Genomic DNA, 18,196 nt, shown 5'->3' with positions numbered 1-18,196 from the left:
TGCGCGTATATAAAAATACAAACCAAACAGATTTTATAATTGCTAAAAGGCATTCTAATATGTCAGTCAATTTCTTGAAGCTTCAAGAAAACATTGAAAGACTCTGGAGAATATTCTATATTAAAGCAACTAATAACTGTAAAACCTAGTGTACGCAGCTCTGCCATCTTAGCTCTTTCATTATTCTCAGATTATTTTTTAAATACTAGCTAGGTGCAGCAACAGGTTCAGAGAGAATATAATTATTGTTTTGCTTAGGAGAATGTGTGTACTACATTAAAATATGTGCTACTGCACCCATTTACTGTGACATAATAGGCCCCCACCTCCATCAATGCCTGATTAAAATAATTTTACCTAAGAATGCTGCAGTTAGGTGACTATTATAGCTAGAAGGGAAAATCGTTGGTATCTCAATAGATATTTAGGCAAATGTTTCAAAATAAACCAAAGAGGGATAGAAGAGTAAATTTTACCACTGATGGGTTTACAAGGGTAGAATGAAAAGCAATGCCTCCAGTGGTATAAGTCACCAACAGTACTGACATGCTAGAAGCTCTGATGCATTATTTAGCATCATTCACTTTAATTGGCATGAAGTTGCTACTAGAAAAGGTGGTATTACTTTGTTTATGAAATGGAAGTCTGCAGTGAGTATTTATCAGAGTACTTTAAATAAGACACCAGGACTGAATTTTTTTACTGTCGAAAGAAAATCTTTCCATTTGAAAGTCACCACTAAATCCAGGCTGTTTATGGTGATGACTGTTGATGGGATCATTGGCCAAAAAATGTAAAGAAGGTAAATCAGGAAGAGACAATTTGTGCCATGAAAAATAAAATAGATGACTTGTGACAGCAATGGCTGAGCTTCACTCAAGAAATGTTGATGAACTGATTAAGGACAATTGGTAGATCACTTGAAAGGAACTTGCTGCCAAACTTGGCATTTCATAGGAACATTATTTATGTTCTTCTCTTCAATATCGGAAAGATTGTGCAAGATGCTCCTCACATAGTTATGGCATAAATGAAACCTTCAAGAATAGAAATTTGTTGGCAATTGTTGCCATGCTATAAGAATGAAACTGAGGAATTTCTTCATAGAATAGGCTGATCATTATGACCCAGAAATGAAGCATCATCACTAAATTTCACCTGTGGAAGAAACATTCCAAAACTAGGCTTTGGCAAGAAAACTCATGATTACAATTTTTTGGGATGCAGATGGTGTTATCCACTATCTGGAACCTGACATCACTATGAACTCAGAGCAATATAATTGATACTCAAAACTTTGAAACAATGATTAAGTTCAGAAGCACAAGAATGATTTTTTTTTCTGTAACATGACCACAGTAGGCTTCACACATCACAAGCCACCCAAGAGCAACTGCGAACTTGGATCAGATTGTCTTACCCCATCTGCCATACACTCCAGACTTGGTGCCATCTGACTTCTACCTTTTCCCCAAAAATAGTTTGTGGGCATCTATTTGACTCAAATGAAGATTTGGAAAGGATTATCAGGACCTGGTTGAAGAGACAAAGTGTGGAGTTCTTTCATGATGGATTTAAGAAGTTTGTCCATTGTTGGGAGAAATGTGTAGTGAATGGTGGAGGTTGTGTGAAGAAGTAAATATAGGCAAAGAGCTCATTTCCTGGAATATTTTCCTGTTTAATTTATTAGAATACCACTATTAAACTAAAATTATGGAGGCAAAGGCATTACTTTTCATTCAACCCTCAGTTTTCTGGGCAGGCTTATAGTCACACAACAGCTCCTCTCCTCCATAATATCTTCCTGATTATGATATTGATCATACCATGCAATCTCATAGTTACCCCTTCTGCCAAAAATTATTACATTTTAGGTAGCATGATTTAGGATAGGAATTCTGCTTTTCTTTCACTGTGCATTGCATTCATCTTACTTATAAATAATCTGCAGATATTTACTTGGCCACTGTAGGAAAAGATTTATGCTTTGTTCTGATTAACTTCTAGTTTTATATTATTAAAACATACTTAGGAATAATTACATTCAAAGTCTTCCAAGTTCAAAATTATCTTACTCTGATTCTCCTTTATGCATTTTCATGTGCATATATTAAACTCATTATTCTACACATCAAATTTAGGGAGGTGAAAACTAAATGAATCCAATTACTAGGAATAAAACTTCATTTCAAACAGCTAATTGAATTTAATTGAGATATTAAAATAATATTTAATACTGCAAAATAAAACTCAATACCTATTTTGAATCTGCTCCCCTGTATATTTTACATACTTGTTTTTTTCCATCAATTTTGTAATAAGAGTGTCAATTATTACTTTTTGATTCTGAAAGGCTTCTTCTATAAACTGGTATCTGCACAAGAAAGAAATTAAGAAAGAAATTAAGAAAGAAAGATATGCAGCCTGTTTACATTCAATATATTTTATATATAGTCCTTTAAAAATACATAGACCAAAACTGAATAAAGAGGAAAAAAGGGGGGGAAATCAAAAGATATAAATATAATCACGATAATATCTATAAATCATGTCAAATTATACATTAACGCAAAACAAATCAAATTTAAAAAAAATCTGGCTAGTCTACATCTTGTAATATATACTTCTCTAATAGACTCTTATTAGTTCTTTATCCAACTTTGTGTTTTATTTTTGTCAGATATATTCATTTTAATACCTGTGTTCTTTGTGCTCCTGCAACTGACAATCCCGACATGTCAATTTGTCACAAGTTTCACAATAGAGTTTCAACTGTTCCTTTTTGTGGTAAGGGCAAAACACGGGTCTTTGATTGGTTACACCAACAGCTTCTGTTAAAAAAGAAAAAAGGGGAAAAATTATGATGGATAGGAATGAACTGTTATAGATCTGGACTAAAACTGAAAGTTAACTCAACTAGTACAATTTTGCCCCTTTTAAAGTCTAGAAGCAAGGCAAAGTTTCTTGTCTTTTGTTCTCAATATTGTCTCTCATACACATTTTAATAATACTTGCTTCATTGTTTCAAAATATTTGGAAAATTACTTAATGGATTCTTTGAAACAAATTTTAAATGTTACATTCCTGAAAAGATGCAAAGGTTTGTCTCCATAGAGACAATGCCGACAAAATATTTCTAAATTCTGAACTTATAAATATTTAATATTGCATAAATATATATTCTCTTTTAAATTGTTGATTTTTTCATTGTTTAGTTTCTTTGTGCACCACCTGGAATCCCATTAAGTTGGGCAATTTTACAAAAGGATAGAAAAACAAAATATTTATTTCATACACATTTTTCATATCATAAAATCTGAAACACGTTAGAAATTCTAATTTCTCAAAACAGGAAAAAGTATATATAAACATTATTTTCTCATTGTCTCTTAACCCATTACATCAACATTGCTATCTAGTAAATTTTTAAACAGGTCGAACAGAAATACAAAATGATGATCCCACCCCCGCCTCCAATTATTGGACTATTTAATCCATGCTGACACTGCAAGATCGCTACTACCTAGTGCAGTCCTCAATCTATCTCCATTCTGGCCACTTCCAATATTGGTTGTAGCCTCAAGAAGAAATGATCAGAGAATATATTTGTCAGACTCTTGGTATACACTCAACCTACAGTCTTCTTGAACAAAATGCATTGAATGAGTTCATAAGAAGGTTACAGTAAGGGGACCACTTTCATTGTAAAGCCCAATTTATCTTACAATTTGTTAAGGGTAAAAATTTTATACATCCTATGTGTTATGTAACATATAGGGGGAAAAAGAATTTTTACTTAACAATCATATAAATGAGAGCAATAAAATTTATATAAATTAATATTATGCACTAGCATCTAAATTCTATAACATCTATAAATCTGCAAATTATTAAGAATGGATTTTTTATCATGATATTGTTGATCTAATTATAAGGTTAGAAATTACGCAGAGCATGCAAGAATCATTTCCTGATCACTGGAAATCTTATGTAGGAAGTTAGGCTTTCAGACTTTTAATAAGAATATGCTCTCTAGCAAGGTTTTTTAAAAAGATTAAGCTAAGGATGTTAGGCATGCTGAATTTCATGCTTAGCAACATATTAACTAATGTCATCTCAGACAGGTCCCATTCATTTAAAGACAGTTAATCACAAAACAAGAATAAGAGAAATTTCCTAACTTTTCAAGGCATAATTTAATATTTAGTCTTATTGCAGCAATCTCACAGACTTACAATAGAGTCTAAAATCAAAGTTCTTGGCAGATCCTCATCATGAACTGACTGATTTCACAAGATTTCACAATTATTAAATGGAAATCCACAAAATATTTGAAAAAGAATCTAGGAAATAACAGCATTTTTAATTAACAAATCAAATGTACTACTGTCTTGTTTTGTATGATAAAATGAAACTCTGTTAACAAGATAGAAATATTTCAAAGAATACAACCATACTACTAGATCTAGAGGTACTGTTTGGTGGTAAAACCTAGTCATGGAAAGAGTAGTTATGCTATGCACTTTTGCAAAAATGTTTCAAAACTATTAGAAAAGTTTGTTATATCATGCCTGGCCACCTATTTGAACTTCCTTTTCAAATTGGTTCAGCAAATAGAGGTATCTTGGAAAAACACAAATTGCAACACTTAACAATGTAGCTACATGAAAAGATTACAATATGCATTTAAAGTTCTAGAATTTAAGGTTAAGAATCTAAGAAGGGTTATTTGAAAGATAAATGTATGTCTCTTTTCACCCAATGGACTGAAGACCTGATTGTACAAGCCGCCTCTGAGTGGATTGCCTATAGTCCTAATCTTCTATGGACAAATATCATGGAATATGGAATTCATTTATACACAATACAAAGTAACTATCAAATAGGATAATTACATATGGTAAATGTATTAGTAAATGACTAATAATTGCATTAGATAACTATTATAGAATTGTAACTATTTTAAACTAAAATTATAGATTATATTTTTTCTTTTTCTTGCAATTTTTTCCACCTTTTTAAAAAGTTTTTTTCTCTTTTCATTGACAATGCATGTACTTCTATCTCTGTGGATTTTTTTCTGTTTCTCTGTCATTTTAAAAGCAATAAAAGAGTAAATAAAGAATCTAAGAAAAGTTGCTAGGAAAAAAAGTAAAAATAAATAACTTGTATAATGCCACTTTCCCCAATTATCAGGCAGTTTACTAAGGCCTACTCAAACTAATCCTGGAGTTTTCCTTGTCCCCACTAAAAATATGAAGGTATCAGCTACAATTAGAGAAATGCCAAAAGCCAATTCCATAAAAGAGCAAAATCAATACAATTAAGTAAAGATGCGCTAATGTGAATTTCAAACATCTTGTGTGCCTGAAAAAATCTCATTTTGAAGTCAAACTAACAATCTCATCAGAAAGACCATTGGGCTTACCTGAAGGGTCCTTCTCTGTGCACTGCGGGAGAGTCCAAGCAGTAGGTTATTTCAGTCTGGTTGCCGTGGAAACTGAGGAAAACTTCTCCTTAGCCACGCCTCCTGGTGTGACCTATCCCCAGAAATTTGAGGTAATTTGGCCGTGAGGATGCAGTAGAAGAAAACGACCGATGAGTAGAACCGACTGTTTCGTATCCCTGGACGGACCAGGGTGAGTTGGACTCTCCCACGGTGCAGAGAAGGACCCTTCAGGTAAGCCCAATGGTCTTTCTCCTGTGCATCGCTTGGAGAGTCCAAGCAGTGGGACATGCCCAAGTTAATGTCCATCTGGGCGGGCAGAAGCAGAGTCCTGGGATATGACAGAAGAAGTCACTGCCTGCAGCACCCGCCTGCCAAAGGCCGCCTCAGCAGAGGCAAATGTGTCCAGTCCATAATGTCTGACAAACAGTGATGGTGTAGACCATGCGGCTGCCCTGCAGATTTCCTCGATTGGGGCTTGTGTGGCCCAAGCCGCTGAGGTAGCAGCACTGTGCACTGAGTGGGCAGTTATATGTTAAGGCACCGCCCTTGACTGTAGCTCGTACGCAGATGCGATACAGGCCCTGAGCCATCTACCAACAGTAGAAGAAGAAACCTTCTTGTCCAAAGACCCGGGCTGGAAAGAAATGAAAAGGGCTCAGATCTCCGGAATTCTGAGGTGCGATGGATATAGATCTTCAGGGCTCGTCGCACGTCAAGCTTGTGCCACTTGCGCTCGCTCGGATGTGAAGGACGAGGGCAAAAGTTCGGCAAGACAATCTCCTGCGCCCTATGATACCAGGTGTTGACCTTGGTAAGAAAGGTCGGATCAAGATGTAAAACGACCCTGTCGGGGTGGACAACACATAAGTCCTGGCGAACCGACAGGCCGCCAACTCCGATATCCGACGGGCAGAGGTAATGGCAATAAGGAATGATGTCTTCAGAGAGAGATGTCTGAGAGAAGCTGTTTGTAGAGGCTCGAAGGGTGGTGCAGTGAGAGCCTGCAGAACAACTGAAAGCTGCCATGTAGGATAGCAGTGGACCGTGGGGGACCGGATGTTAGAGGTGCCCTTGAGAAAGCAGCACACCCTGGGAAACCTGCTGAGCGGAAGGAAAGGGTCAAATGACCAAACGGTGGACAAGGACGCCACCTGGCGACGGAGCGTGGCTGGGGTGAGACCTCTCTCAAGAGGTCTCACCCCCTTGTAAAAAGTCTAGCACCCAAGACACTGGCGCAGTGACCGGATTGAGTCTTAAGTCCTCGCACCACTGGGCGAAGGTAGCCCAGGTGGAGTCATAGATCCTCGTTGTCAAGGGACGCCAAGCCGCTTGGATAGTACTGACGACGCCATCTGACAGTCAGTCCTTCAGCCCTTATCAGGTCCCCTTCAAGTGCCAGACGGCCAAGTGAAGCCACTGGGGCTCCGGATGGACAATGGCCCCCTGGCTGAGGAAGACCCGATCCAGGGGGATCTGCCATGGTGGGAACACTGACAGGCTGACTAAGTCGGCGAACCACGACCTCCGGAGCCAATGGGGCTCCACGAGTAGCACTTCCACCCCCTCTTCTATGTTCTTGAGTAGAAGACGTGGAAGGAGAGGAAGAGGGGGAAAAGCGTGGAGGAGGCCCTGGGGCCAGCTGCAGCAAAGGGTGTCCGTTCCCTCCTCTCCCAGAGAATGGAAGCGGGAAAAGAAGCGTGGTAGTTGTCCATTGGCTATGGTCGCAAAGAGATCGACCTGTGGGCGTCCAAATTTGCGGGACAGTTGATGGAACAGAGCAGGATCCAGCCGCCATTCTGTGGAGTCGATGGTGGTCCTGCTCAGCCAGTCCGCATGAGTATTGTCCACGCCACAGATATGGTCGGAGCAGATCGACTCCAGGTGCCGCATATTGCGAGGCCGCAATAAGCTTGGTCATATCCTGATGGAGCCGGGCATCCCCTGCGGGAATCTTGTTTAAGATGTCACGCGACCAAATTACGGCGGCTCTACTAAAGAAAGAGGCGGAGGATGAGGCCCTAATGGCCCAGGCCGCCGCCAGGTGTGTCTAGTGGCAGACCTTTTCAGCCTTCTTATCCTCCGCCTTGAGGCCTTCAGACAGGTCCGCAGGCAAGGAGGCGCTAGATGTAAGGGCCGTAATAGGTGGATCTACGACCAGCAGGGCCAGGAGATCCTCCAGGACAGGCTCCATGGTGTAAAGCTTCTTGTCCACTCCACTAGGGAAGGACAAAGTGGCAGGTTGTACCCACTGACGTTGGATGAGGTCCAGGAACAAGCCTGGAACTGGAACCAACTCCTGTTGAGGAGTAGGTGCGTCAAACATGGCTGCATTCGGGTTGATTGGAGCAGAATCAGCCTGGGGTTAAGCAGGTTTGGGCTTAATGCCGACCATGGTGGTGGCCTTCACTTTACAGAGAACTGATTTAAACAAACTTGGTTGAAAAGTCCGGAGAAGGAAGGGGCATCCGGGATGAGCTCTTCATCCTCGGACAGACCCTGTTCTACTGGATCCGGAACCTCCAAGGCCGAAGCCTCGCTAACAACGGAAGACTCCAAGGATGGGTGACACACCCGCTTGGCCGGGGAGGCCACCCTGATCAGAGGAGGCAGGAACTATCGGCTTATCACGCGCCCGCATGGCATCTGCAATGGCCCTTGCGATGGCGCATTCCACCACAGCCTGCATACGTGCGGAGAGCTCAGGTTCTTGATCCGAGTCTGGGTCCAAGTCAGCAGGCTCCCCTATCTGGGCTGGTGGATCCTCCAGGGACTCACCCCGGGGGGAAGCCTCAGGGGCAGGGTCCTGATCAGGGAACCAAGAAGGGGCCGGGGAAGGAGGTTGAGTGAACGACCGGTCCGGGGAGAGGTCTTGAGAATCGACCTCCTCTGCCATCAGCACTGTAAGATCCCTCCTAGGGAGAGGGAGGGCAAAGGATTCCCTGGGGTGGAACCTCCTTGGCTGCCAGGCGACGGGCTTTTCCAAATTGTTTGTCAAGCGCCCTTTGGCGTCTAGCGGCATCCCTGGCCTCAGCAGCGGAAGGGGCCCTGATAGGAGGGGTCTGACTGGGAATCCTATCTCCACTAGACCCACCGCCCCTGGGAGGGGGAGAAACCTTGTCCAGGCCCTGGGAGGGTCCTGGTCTACTGGCTACAGAGCCCGATGCCTCTGCCTTCTCCAAGTCAATGACCGCACAGGAATTGGCAAGCGCAGGCCGAAAACAGGAGTAGCTGCAGATGGTATAGGCTACACTGCAAGAGAAAAGAACAAATTTCCATTAAATAATGTAACATAAAGGAACAAATGCAGTCAAATGTCATCACAAGTCAACTAGCAGTGTTAGTGCCTGATCTGGAGGATACGGCCTGTAGCGGATGGCTGTTAGGCCCTTCAGGGAAGAGGGAAGGCCCAGGCCTAAGCCTAGGCCAGAAATGAAAAGGGCGTCCCCTGAGCCGGTGCGATGGCCTAGGAACGACCAGAGCCCCAGCGCTGCTGTAGAAAACAAGGTGGAGGGGTGACAGGTTGCCAGTGGGCACCCCCCTGGCTGGCCCTCTGTCACCCAGCGGTTTCCGATGGAGCATGGCTGTGCAGCCTGCAGCAAGGCCAGAATGGCGTGAAAACACACCCAAAATGGCCACCGCGCAGCGAGAACTAGGAGGCGATGCGACGATCGCCACAGCCAGGAGACGATCGCGCGCTCCTCTGCGGCAGAGTTGATAAGCTAGGGCCTGGCTGGAGAGAAAAAACTACGCAAGAAAATAAAAACAGGGACCATGAGGGAACAGTCGCTTGCTAGAGCCCTCTGCCGCCTCGCCGCGTCGTTTTAAAGCGTGCGACAAGCCTCCAAGGCCGGCCTGAACAGAACGGCCTGGGACGCCCCCCCCCCCCCGCAGCACGCTTACCTCCTGGCCTCCTGGAGGCTTGCTGAGAGTATATTAGAATAGGAAAGGGAGAAAAGGGAGAAAGAATTACTCAGAAGGAGAAGTTAGGAAGAAAGGGAGAGTCCAAGCCAAAAGGTGGATTAATTCAGCTGGAGCTCTCTCAGATAGCTTCCGAATGGGCCAAACTGAGGAAAATTTCTGGGGATAGGTCACGCCAGGAGGCGTGGCTAAGGAGAAGTTTTCCTCAGTTTCCAGGGCAACCAGACTGAAATAACCCACTGCTTGGACTCTCCAAGCGGTGCACAGGAGAAGTGTCTAGACACCGATCTATTCTTAACTGAAATGTATCCCTCTCCTTTCTTTGAAAATAAATAAGCTAAAACTAAAATCAGTTTGGCCTAGTGATTAAGGCGCTGTCAGGATTCCAATCAATGCCCCAATAAAAGCAGGAGCCTCAAGCCATTTTTCAAGAAAAATCCAGTTGTTTATTAGGAGTGCCATGTCAACATGAACCAAGTGAAGCCAGCTCTGAGTTCAGCCAGTGAAGCTTTTCCTCGTTCACATTCCCCAATGAAGCAATTTTGCAGGTTGTAGAAGTCACTCCCTCCAGCCATTGCAGGTCTCCGTGGAGATGGCCTTGACTTAGGGCGGTTAGGATGTCTTTTGTTTTGACTAAGGTGCAAATTCCTCGGTGCAGCTGTCAGGTGCGATTTCCCATCCCCCTGCTTATGGCACCTCAGTAGGGGGTCAGGAAAGCTTCGCAAGTTGACAGGCACCAGGGTTAGAAAACCGAAAATGGTCAAGTTCAAATCTTGCCTTACTTATGAAAGTCAGCTGAGTCACTCTCTCTCAAAGAAATCCACCTCACAGGGTTTTTGTTGTGGGGAGAATAGGAGGAGGAAGTTGTGTTGGGTATGTTCACTGCCTGAAGTTATATGCAAAAATAATAAAGGCAGAATGTAAACAAAACAAAGCAAAATAAAGCAAAACAAAACCTAGCTTTTCCAAGCAAGCAAACCTTCAAACTAATCCTGAGCTAGCAAGATAAGTTAATAAAATAAACCAAAGCATACATACAGGTACAAATATCTGAACAGATAAATGGATCTTTACCTGGAGAAACTTCTTCTTTCTGTCTAACTGTATGGTCTTTTGTGAATTTCACTCTCTGATGAGCCCGTATACACGTCTTGCACAACCACTCTACACACTCCACACAAAAGCCATTGGCTTCCGCATTGTCTTCACAGCTTGTACAAACCTGAAAAATTAGAAAAAAAATATTTTTAAACAAATGACTTAGTAACACTGAGACTATTATGAGAAATCAAAATATAGGTAGTTTTTGAGCAACCAGGACCGGAATGTATGCTGTTAAGTAATGTACAGTACTGTGCAAAAGTGTTAGGCAATTGTGCAATAATGCTGTAAATTAAGAATGCTTCTAGAAACCGAAGTGTTAATAGTTAATTTTTATCAATTAACAAAATGGAAAATAAATGAACAGAAGAGAAATCCAAATCAAATCAATATTTGGTGTGATCACTCTTTATCTTCAAAACAGCGTCAATTCTTCTAGGTACACTTGCACACAATTTTTGAAGGAACTCATTTTTGAAGGGAGAATTTTTAAAGTTGGTTCTGCCCTCCCCACCCCAGACAGACTCAACCTTCTCTCTTGACAGTTGCTATGAAATGAGACACAAAAATTTCAATCAGCAGACTTCAATGATAATATAGTAATATAATATAGTGAATGAGTACATTCACAGGTACTTATAGCCTGGTTCCGAATTTCCAATTCCGACTTTCCAATACTGTCCATCATGGTTATGTGACATATTTTGGGCCCACATTTACAACTGTTTGCAGCATCCTATGGTCACATGATTTACATTTTTGCCAAAACTCATTTATTTCTTCTTAGTGACAAAAGTGTTTCATAAAGAACAATGGATTTACCACATTCTCTTTATAGACACCATGTTCAGTTAATGACTGCTACAAAAAAAGTCAGTTATATAAGTGACCCACTTTACTACTCTCATGACTTATGGCCATAATGGGCAAGCTCTATTATGGTAATAAATTGAGGGTTATTTGTATATATAAAATCTCATCTCTTCTGGTAACATGAAAGATCTGCACAATAATGGCACTGGAATTAGTTTCAGTCTTCCACCTCATGAAGTAAAATTTAAACACATGTTCTATCTTCACTGGAAAGAAAGGAGCTTTCTGAAAATATCCTCCATAAATTCACTCAGGTTTGATTAATTTGGGAGGCTTTCAACAACTAATCAAACACAGATTTTTCCACCATGTTTGGACTCTACATAATTGATTTATCTAAAATATTATGACTGATCTGATTTATGGTCTCATGGATTTGTAATTAATCTTCGTATATAGCCATCTTTTCTTGCATCTATTTTAAATCACTGTTAAGCTCAGCCAGATCTTGTTGGCTCAGCTTCAAAACTTGTACTTTAAGTAGGATCTTTTAGTAGAAGAATCATCCTCTGCTATTTTTCCAGCACAGCAAATAGTTACACAGTTTGAAGTAAGCTAGCTGTCACTATTTGGTTCAAGCTGCCATGCCCATAGCTAGTTAAACACACACACATACACACACAAATTACCCAATGATCAAAATCTTTATCCATAGAATCAGAAAATACAAGCGCTTGAAAAACCTATAATCAGCAAAATATGACCCAACAGAGCAAGATATGATCCAACAGTCATCCCAAACTAGATATCAATGATGGAGCATTAGTTAATAAATAATAATAATGTTATATAATTAATAATTAACACCTGCAATAATGCTGATGTCTTTCTGCATGTTGTTCTAAAGTGATTTCTGGGATTCCCAAACTTAGAAGCCTTGGTGGCACACTATTTAGAATGCAATATTGCAGGCTAATTCTGTTCACAGCCAATTCAGCATGACCTGCTCAAGGTTGACTCATTCTTCCATCCTTCCAAGGCCAGTAAAATGAGGACCCAGATTGTTGGGCATATGTCAAGTTTTTCAACTTTCAATTTCCAAACATTAGAGGTGCTCAAAAGTTGTAACATGCCTTGGGGATTGTAAAGGTATTTTGGTTATTTTAATATAAATTAGATGTACTTGGTAAGTAATTACATAAATATCGTAACTTTTTAACATTTTGTTCATTTAATTTGTTGGGGGAAATATTCTGACATTTGTAAACCACCCACAGAATGCTGTAAAGCACTATGGAGTTGTATATAAGTTTAAGTGCTATTGCTATTTAGCTTTATTAAATCATTACACCAAATATATAAGAATGCCTTTTATTTTCTCTTCCCATGTGGTCCTTTTTAAAGGTAATTTAAACCTGGAAAAGCTCTTTGAGACATTGTTCAAGATACATTGATCATTAACACCAGCCTTTTCATTCAACTTAAAAGGAACATCCTATTACAAAATGATATTAATGATGAAATTGTTATCGTTCTGTATTATTTCTTAAAAGATTATTTCTGCAGATAATCTACTAGAAATATCATCTGACATATTTTCAATTTCTTATGGATACAAGTAGTTGTTTCTCCAGTTTCTTAGATAAATGCTGTGACCTTTTACTTCTGCAACCAAGAGTCACGTTTCTTTATTAGGAAGCAAATCACCAATATAAAGAAATCAACGAAACTGATTTCTTATTAAAACCTGGTCTATTTTTCATCTGGCAACATTTCAGTCAGTAAAACATATACAATGTCAGTACCTCAACTTACATTTTCTGAGGATGATATGCAAGAGTGACTCTTACCTGTCTAGTTTTGCTTTTTCTGTCTCATCTTTACAGAAAACATGCAACTGAAGTGATTTATCAAGCTGAAAAATACTTCAATCATGTTTGTAAACCTAGTTGAGTCAGTAGATATTTACAAATTATAGTGTTTCTTTCTTTGTTTTATTTTTATTCCTTTGTAAAGTGCAAATTGTATAACATAGTAATTTCTAAGTTTCAAAACAGTCTTAGCAATCTGTTCTCACTTTCTAGACAACTATAAAATAATATATGACTAAAAGAATTTTCAACAAGCATTAGTTAATATTTGTCAATGGAATATCACATATTTGACAGTTTTAGGAATCCCTAAAACATCTAGACACAGACCTGATTTGACTTCTCCACTGTACTACTGGGAACTTCAGTAGAATCCTTCACAAAGATGTTGTCAATAATGTGTCTTTCTGCACATTCCTGGCCACAAATTGGACAGCGAACAACACCAACTAGTTGGGAAAAAAGAATGAGATAAATTATAAATTTACAAATCAGACATCATCCACTCATTTTTTCAGGATTGTTTTTATCCTATTCAACAGTGTTCCATTACTTAGCAGCAAATAATGCATTCTCCTTAGCTTAACTCATTGCTTCTTCTCTAAGCTACTCATCAATGCAATAAAATTTTACATTGAGAAATTCCTTAAAACCAAAAATAATAGCCCTATTTTTGGTGTTTAAGGAACTTAGATGATCATATATTAAGCCATGTGGAATGTATTTATAATTTAGACTCAAGTCATATCATATGCATCTCACATCATATCATATTCAAGTCAGATCATATGCATTTTTATGAATTTATTAGTACCTTTAAAATGATAACACTCAAAATATCTGAGCATATAAAAATAATATAAATGTATTTGAATTTATAGCATTGTAAGGATACAAAATATTGCATAAAGAACATCAGCGGAAAAGGTACAGTTTTATAAGTAAAGGAAACTTGCTTTATTATGTTATACAGAGAATTAGTCATGATTTTATAAAATATACAAATGTTCAGACATCTAAAAGCATTCAACTAACTTCATCTGACACTGGTTATTACTCTGATAAAGTACTCTGAGATACAATGCTTCTTCAAGCAGAGTGGTGCTCAGCTTGTAAGAGTATACTTTGGCAATTACCTAGATACTGAACTGATTTGAAACTAAGAATAAGCTAAAGGAGAACGACCAAAGTCTAATGAAGGACCTAGTTTACTACTATAAAGGTCGAACACTTAATGCCCTCCTTCTAAGAACAATGTAATGAGTCTCTAATGAACTCAAATGCAACTAGAAAGCCCACAAGCAAAAGATCAGGGCAGTTCTCTTTTCCTATTGTTGTTCCCATACACTAACATGTAAAGGGAGACATCCTCCATGTCTGGGAGCAGCAACCTGTCATCAAGATTGGTAGCCACCGAATGATCTGTGTTGTAGGAATATGCAGTATTGCAGGCTAATTCTTCTGACTGCCGACTGCCACCAGTTTTGCAGTTCAATTCTCACTGCTCAGAGAAGGCTGTAAAGCACTGTGAAGGGGTTCATAAGTCCACTGCTATTCAGCAGCCCAGTGCTGCTGGCAACCAGGAGAACAAAATGAAAGAGCACTCCTCTCCTAGTCTACTGCTGGGTTATGTAGTTTTAGTCATGTTGATCTTAACATGATCAGTTCTTTGTGATTATGTATTGCATAAAGAGACAAGAGCTCACGTAGGGCATGTCAAATTTTTCAACTTTCAATTTCCAAACATTGGGGGGTTTGTACAATAAAAGTTGTGACATGCTTTGGGGATTTTAAAGATATTTTGGTTACTTTAATATAATTTAGATGTGATTGGTAAGCAACTACATAAATATTGTAACTTTTTAACATTTTGTTTGTTTAATTTCACAGGTTCAGCTGTCTTTTCTCTTTTTGCTAACCGTTATTTTGTCTGAGAGTGTTGGTACTGCTGGCCTCGTTTTCTGCGAATGTGATAACTGATCTATAATGGTTTTTAAGAAAAGAAGACTTGGAACATATATGAGCAACCTAATTCAGACTGGCACTTCTGAATTGCTGTTGCCGTCTGAACTCAAGACATTGCAAGACATTCTCAGCTATGGCCTACTGTTAAGAGAACAAAGCAGTGATGATGCTAGAAACTACCCAGCAACCAGTCTTGCAAGGAATATATCCAAAAGTGCTTGAAAAGTGGGAATGAGCGAACAGTTCTTTTGTGATCCCCTTTTGTAAATTTGTGAGTGACAATCTTGAACACGATCCAAGGGAACTGGGATCAAGCCAAAAATATATCTCTTGGTAGAGGAAAGCTAGATGTCAGAGACTTTCACTGTGAAACTTGACAAACTGTTTGACATCCTCAACTGCAACTATCAAATTGTTCTGTGTGCGTAATTTTGCTATCCTGCTGGCTACAAAAAAGCTCTTGTTACCTTTACGTGCCCTAAGGAGATAAAGATACTATTGAAGAAACTTTTTTCGTTAAAAGGTCAGAGAGAAAATATTGGTACTTTCGGATCACACCAGATTGGTTTCCCAGATGTACCCGAGCAGAAATGTCTAGGCAAAAGGCAAAAGCAAGTTGATGAGAGACAAAGACTTGCTAAATATAAGCTGAGAAGTATTCCAGACATTTTGATACTGAACAAATGAAGTATGATGAAAATGAAGGCAAGACAACTGATAATGAAGATGAAGAGGAATGTGATGGAAGTTATGAAGAGGTCTTAGACCAAAACACACATGCCCTCTATTTTTTTTTAAAAGACAGACTACAATAGATTAGAAATAACAAATGTCGCTATGTAGAGCGTAAGATACAGTGTTGGTCTACGTGCCATTGCTGCCATTACCATAGCTGCCTTCATTGATCCTGGCTTGATCACCAAAGAATACAAGAGATTTGTAGTTGACTGCAATAAAGTCAAGAGAGCCCAGGAAAAATTATGAAGTCCCTAGATCAAGTTGAGTTCTGTTAGAAGGGCGAAATAGAATGCATCTTCTTCAATGGCCGTATAGATGCAACTAAAGTTATACTGACAGCAAACAATTCAGGCCAGCAATTCCCCATTATCATCAAAGAAAAACATTATTAAATAGTCAGTGAGTCGAGTTGAAGATATCTTTATCATTTCACTTCAGAGAAAGACTCAAAAATAGGAAAACCTGCTCAAGTGATTGAATTGGGTACATTCTCCTAGGCGCTGCTTGGAGTGTCCAAGCACAGGTTAACTTCAGCTTGCTGCCCAAGGAACTGAGTTTAAATCTGATTGTAGCTCTGCCTCTTGGTTGCCTCAGAGGCTCAGTTTCAAAAAAGTCAGTCGTCCTATAGGACGTCTTTTGCTGAGCTCCAGTTCTTGGGCATCAACCTGGACTCAGACCCTTCTTGTGAGAGATTGTAGCTCCTTTTATTTTTATTTTCATTTATTCCTAGGTTTTCTTAGCTTAGATAGTGTAGTTTAGGTTAGCCTTTCCCCCTTATATTCCTTTGCATTGGGGGGGGGGTAATTGCTAGCAGCGCGGACAGGCTGCCTAGAGTCCTCCCAGCCTATCCTCCTCTGTGAGTCGTGCTGTGGATCGGGGAGGGTGAGTTTTAACAGCTGACATTCCCCTCGCAAGGAGCGCTAGGTCCCGAAGGCCCCGAACTCGCTCCTGGCGCGCGCGGCCGGCCGCCATTTTGGACTATTTATTTTGGCACGAATCTCCTCGGAAGCCTCTAATTTAACCGCACAGCCTTGTCCATCCAGCAGATCGCCGTGGAGGGCAGCTCTAAGCATGGGACCTCGTTCTGGGTGGCCAGGCAGGGACCATCCCTCCTCGCTGCGGCCGCAGGGAACCTTGGCACCCCACGCTGACCTACCTGCCAGCGCAGATCTGCAGGCCCTCGGCTAGACTCTCTAGCCCGCCCTAACCGGTCTCTCCTCTCCAGAGCAGTAGGCCCGAAGCCATCAGAGGCCCTGAGACCGGCCTACATCACCTCTTCAGGCCTGTATTCTAACCAGCCTCAATGGAACAGCAGGCAGGCCATCAGGGTGGCACTGGGGAGAGACAGGAGGAGACCATGACGGGGCCTACTCCCAAAAAGCACAGTAGACCTACCCCTGCAGCCAAGAGTGTTAGGGTGGGTGCCCTCTCTAAAGGCAGACAGCCCAAACCGGGGGTGCGTTCCAAGGCTGAGGAGAAAATGGCTGTGAGATGCCAGAAGGCCCTGGAAAAGCAGTTCCAGAAGGCCCAGGCCGCACAGCGTAAGGATCCTGTGGAGCCCTCCCCAGCTGAAATCGGGGGTGGGTCTCCCAGAGGTGAATCCCAGCGAGGGGAATCCCCGTTAGGCCCAGGCAGTGAGGACTTTGGTTTTTCCCCCAACCCTCATAGGGCATCCTTGGGATCACCTACCCATTCCATGACTCTAGATTCCCTGGCAGATTTGGATTTGGTGGCTGAGGAGGATTCCTTAGCTCCCTCAGAATTGGAGCCCTCTCCCCCTCAGGGTCAGGATTCTAATTTGTCCAGGGCCATGGAGGAGATTGTGGCTCATGCCATATCAAAAGGCATTTCCGATGGCATGATTCAGTTAGCGGCCAAGTTGCCCTCTGTGGCACTCCAACCAGCTGCCAGCCAGGCCAAGGCCCCGAAGGCTTCAGAAGCTAGGGCACCATCCCCCACCCCAACGGGACTTAGTGAGGTGTCAGACCTGGAGGAGGCTGAAATAGAGGTTCCGGTTCTATCTGACAATGAGAACCCTGCCCCTGAGCAGGCCACCGGCTCAGGGCTATTTAATCCTGCCATGTTTAGGGCCCTTCTTACCAAGGCCCGGGCAGCGGGGCCCCAAATGGGTCTTCCGGCCCCTGAGGCCAAACCGACATCTGACCCAGTCACGGGCGTCACCATAGGTCCCCAGGATCCCAGTGCAGGCCTTTTTAAGGAGGTGCCTCCACCCTTGGACCTTGTTCCAGCCCCTCAATTATTTATAGACATTATCCAATGGCAATGGGCTCAGCCGGGGACAATGGCTGAAACTGTTCACTATGGAGGCCCCTCTGGAGGA

General features: G+C 41.2%; 1 protein-coding gene across 2 annotated transcripts in view; it reads right to left on the bottom strand.

Annotated features, from left to right (window-relative positions):
• The window catches only part of TRIM24 (tripartite motif containing 24), a 58,258-nt gene that overhangs the window by 18,466 nt on the left and 21,596 nt on the right, over positions 1-18,196 (bottom strand). For both annotated transcript variants that reach the window (XM_087723016.1, XM_087723015.1), the window contains exons 2-5: positions 13,483-13,601; positions 10,442-10,589; positions 2,699-2,831; positions 2,258-2,374 (exon numbers count right to left, since the gene is read on the bottom strand). In XM_087723016.1, the coding sequence (XP_087579142.1) occupies positions 2,258-2,374; positions 2,699-2,831; positions 10,442-10,589; positions 13,483-13,601 (517 nt within the window). The remainder of the gene's footprint in view (positions 1-2,257; positions 2,375-2,698; positions 2,832-10,441; positions 10,590-13,482; positions 13,602-18,196) is intronic.

This window comes from Thamnophis sirtalis, unplaced genomic scaffold, assembly GCF_051295495.1.
Source record: "Thamnophis sirtalis isolate CommonGarterSnake01/CBP01778 unplaced genomic scaffold, rThaSir2_p1.2 scaffold_9, whole genome shotgun sequence".
Lineage (NCBI taxonomy): Eukaryota > Metazoa > Chordata > Lepidosauria > Squamata > Natricidae > Thamnophis > Thamnophis sirtalis.
The sequence above is the reverse complement of the archived record's forward strand: the minus strand, read 5'-3'. Positions and strand labels throughout refer to the sequence as shown.